This window comes from Vespula vulgaris, chromosome 6, assembly GCF_905475345.1.
Source record: "Vespula vulgaris chromosome 6, iyVesVulg1.1, whole genome shotgun sequence".
Taxonomy (NCBI): Eukaryota; Metazoa; Arthropoda; class Insecta; order Hymenoptera; family Vespidae; genus Vespula; species Vespula vulgaris.
This window is the reverse complement of record NC_066591.1, coordinates 8,955,854-8,960,484: the sequence shown is the minus strand read 5'-3', so window position 1 is coordinate 8,960,484 and position 4,631 is coordinate 8,955,854. Positions and strand designations below refer to the sequence as shown.

The following is a 4,631-nucleotide window of genomic DNA, read 5'->3' as shown; positions in this document are numbered from 1 at the left end:
AAATCTGGGAGGAGAAATGTAAATGAGGACATATTAAAGATAAACTCTATCGATATACCAATGTATCGATTGAAAGAGATTATCTAAATATACTTTTTGCTTTTAACACTTTCGCTCTGAGCACTGAATATAGTCGACTTTTGTTTTATTGCTGTATCATTAGAAATGACACGCAATAGAAAATTATTATTAACAGAGTACTGAAATAAAGATATATATCTATAGAGCGATATTTTTAGAACAATAATATCTAGAGACCGTTACTTCAACTTTTTACGAATGTTACATTTCTTCAATGAAGTCGGACCCACTCAAGATCACTAAAGCAAAATATAGAATATAATTGACATATTACAAAAATAATTCACTGATTCTTATCAATGTGTATAAATGAAAGTCTTTTTTTGTACAAAGAAAGATTGTTTTTTAAACAATACATTCCTTCAAAAAGAAATAGATTTGGCATGCAATCGTTTATTGTAAGTGATTGTATGACAGAATATATACAAAATATAATTGTTTATGCTAGATCATATACTGCTGTGAAAATTGAAAACAAGGATATTGGAAAATCGAGAGCAATACAATTATCATTTATGAAACTTTATTTAGGAAACCTACTCTTTACATAAATAATTGGTATTTAAATCCAGCATTATTTCTTCCATTACATGAAAACTATATAAATGTACGCGGGACATAAAGAAAAACCGAAAAGGAATACCGAAGATTAAAGATTTGTTAAAAAGAGAACAGACGTCTGCTCCTTCATCCAATTATTTATTAGTGATGAAATGGGTTGACAAAAAAAAGTCTGCATGCTTTCTACTACGCATACTGCAAAATTTGCAACAGTTCAGACATGGAAGGAAAGAAGCTATCCAAAAATATGTATGTGTTATAGATTATAACAATTCAAAGCACATAGTAAATAAGGCTGACATAGTCGCAAATATTATCGATTCAACTCATAATTAGAAGTGGTACCATGCATTTTTTTTTCATCTAATAGATATTTTCGTGTGAAATACTTATTGTCCTTATACATACAAAATAAAAACAACTATATTCATGGCAAATGAAATTAATCAAGGAAATACTCAAAAAGTATCATCGGAATTCAATTTATCATGATTAACGAACAGACAATAATTATCCTTTGCGATTAACGAAGAAACATTTTCCTTCAATTCATGTATCGATAGAAAAAAACCGAAGTTGAAGATGCGTCGTTTCTAATAAGAATGACAAAGGACATGAAACCAGGTATAAATGTAAGAATTGGAATGTTAATTGCTATCCTCGTTTCAGAATATATTATACTGAATTACATTACTAGGAATTATAAATTAATACTAGAACTATATAAATTATAATAATATATACATAGAATGATATAAATTAATACTAAAGCACCAATCAAAATGACTAGTTTTATAATTTTATTTTTAAATTTCTACTTCATGTTACATTTTCTTTCCGCAATTATGTAATGATGTTTGCAGCAATAACTAAAGGAATAATATAATAAATTTTATTTTTTTTTTTTTTCTATTTATTCAAAACAAATAATTTTGTATCATGGCTACTTATATTATACCAATACTAGTCAAAATAACTGGTATTTGTCAAAGTGTAAAAGAGTTCTAAAATCTGTTTATCAAACTTGAATCAATCAATTTCCTCGGTTTGTACAACTTTATACACATTTTTAGAATTTTACAATATACCAACGGAATGCTCTGATATTGAGGATGATGAATTCTATAACTGTGAAAATAAACAAGAAGAAAATGAAATTGAACTTTTTAATAATAAAAATAATAATAATAAGATTATAGAGAAAGAAAATGTTCAGAAATCCTCAGAAAGTGAATTTGAAAATATATTGAATTTACGTAAAGAAAAAAGACTTGCTCGGGTGCTTTCAAGTTCTGAAGATGAAAATGAAAGTATTCTATAAGATCATAAAAATGAAATTGCCACAGATGGAACCAATTGGGAAAAATACGAAAAGGTTCTACTACCAGAAGATTATTACTTCATAATATTTTCAGACATATTCGGTCCCACAGAATATGTCAAAAAAAAATATTATGATTTTATCATTACTTTGTAGATCAAATGGGATTATTCTTACAATTTACAAAGTAGACCGAAGAAGAAAGTTTTTGTATTAAATTTAAAACAAATTGGCCAGAATTGAAAAAAGTAACAAGCGCTTAACTGAAACTGTTGAATTTTATAATAAGACTAAATTTAGTGTAGATATTGCAGATCAAATGACAAAGAAATATAACGTCAAATCAAGATCAAGAAGATGACCACTTCAAGTATTTTGCAACATTTTAGATTTATCTGGTATAAATGCCTAGATCTTATATAAGGAAACAACAGCTGAAAAAATATCATAAAAAAACATTTTATATTTCAACTAATAGATGGACTAAAAATACCGCAGAAAATGTAAAACTAGGGATGGAAGCACGAAAAGCTAATATGCAAAGAACTTCAAAAAGTTCACTTTGTTCATGCAAATGGTGTCAAACAGGATACTGTCATAATAATAAGACTACCACAATTTGTAATATTTGTAAAAAACAGATACCTGTATGCGAAGAATGTATTCAGAAGAAAAACTACGTTTCCAAGAAATGTAACAAATTATAACATTTTATACCTAATATTTTACTTTATGCTCTAAGAATAATAACTTTAAAATGAAAATTTATTTTAATATTTTTGTTACTAAAGCATTATACTTTTTGTTGTTATTAATATGTAAATGGTAATATGTGCCAACCCTCATTTAGATACCAGATAGGTTAATAATACCAAAAATGAAATTCCTTTTATAAGAAAGTAATAGATCAATAAATATAAAAATAATCTATTATTACGTATTTTTTAAAGACCAGTCATTTTAATTGATTTTGGTAAAAATAGTTTCGTCTTTATTGTCGATGTTTTAGTGTTAATGTATTAATTATATTAGTGTATTTTAATTTTATTTTATTATAATGTATTAATTATTATAAACTGTTTTCATTAATTTTAATAAATATTTAATTATAAAATATTTAAATATACAAAAAGGAAAAAATAATCGTATCTATATTTTTGATGTAATTATTATAATTATATATAATCATTCTTTATATAATTAATGCAATGTTGAATGATTGTTTTCTTATATTATAAATATAAAAATATGATTATTATCTTATTAGAGGAACAATTATTTTTATTGAAGCATAACCGTTGTTTAAGATTTACAAAATTATTTTATAGGGTTATACATCTTATTTCTAAATAACATTACTTATTCACACGCTGGATTCTATTCACGCAAAAATTCGTAACAGGCTCATCCGTACAATGAGACCATACTCATGGTCAGCAATACTCTATGAAAAGGTTTAATCGTATGAGAAATGTTTATAACATGCTTTCATTGGTTATAAAAGAGATATATTACAGAAAAAAAATTCGTTTATTAAGTTATTATTTATAGATTTTTTTCGAAGTCGTCGATATTTTTTACTCAGTAAACATGTATTTTGTTCTATAGCATCTTGTAGTGGTTAAAAAAATACTTTTTTTATTATTTGTATATGATTAAGTATATCTCTATCATGACTTTAAAATGACCTTAGACTACAAACATTTGATAAAAGTGTAATATAATATTAGAATGGTGTGCAAACATACTGTTGATGTTATTAACTTTCAAAATGATATCCATTGATAATGATAAGTTGTCAATATGTTTATCAATAAATATGAACAGGGGCTATTCCCTAGCTGACTACTAAGAGATCATTAGTATATCAGTGTATATAAGTATCTTATGATGATTTACTATTAGAAGCAAGAAAGGATTGAACTGATTTACATTTACAGTCAAGCTAAACAGTGCGTAAGAAAGCTAGTTGTAGACAAAACAATTTCATGGTCCAAACTGTCCATCGCGTTCGTAATAAACTAAAATAATTAAAAAATTTGAACAAACCGGTTGTTGTAAACAAGAAACCCTGAAAGATCTAGAACTATTACGCACGAGACAAATATAAGAAATATTATTATTGTTATTGACCAAAATCTACATGTTAGTATTGAATTTGGAACAAGAAGTTAATATTAGTACATCAAGAATATCAAATATACTGAAGTTACTGAAATTTCACCCATGTTACCTATCGCTTCATCAAAAACTTCACAGCATCAATTTCATGGACAGCTCCTCAAATATTAAATAGAAAATATCTAAATTGTTAGATGGATCTCACTACATTAGACTTTTTTGTTTGGGGAAAACTATAACAAAAAGTTTACCAACAGCCATCTACTACTCTAAAGAACATGAAGAATCATATGAATGCTTGTGCTTTTATACCAATAGAAATTAAGAGTTAAAAACATATTAAAACAACAGAATTAAAAAAGCATCATAATTTGCAATTGTTTGTCTCAAAAAGTGTATCACTGCCGAAGGACATCAACGTGAACCTTTATAACATAAAAAATAAATTTACATATCATCCATCATAACATTGTTTTACAAATTATTTAAAGATCATAATATGGATATATTTAAATGTAGTTTTTTACTCCCTAAAAGGTGCAATAGA

At 26.0% G+C, this 4,631-nt stretch overlaps 1 protein-coding gene across 1 annotated transcript; it reads left to right on the top strand.

The window, feature by feature from the left end:
• Window positions 1-380: 380 nt before the first annotated feature.
• Window positions 381-1,134, top strand: LOC127064798 (piggyBac transposable element-derived protein 4-like). The gene is given in 2 exon segments (XM_050996354.1): window positions 381-578; window positions 979-1,134. Coding segments are annotated over 2 exon segments (354 nt in total).
• The last annotated feature ends 3,497 nt before the right edge of the window (window positions 1,135-4,631 follow it).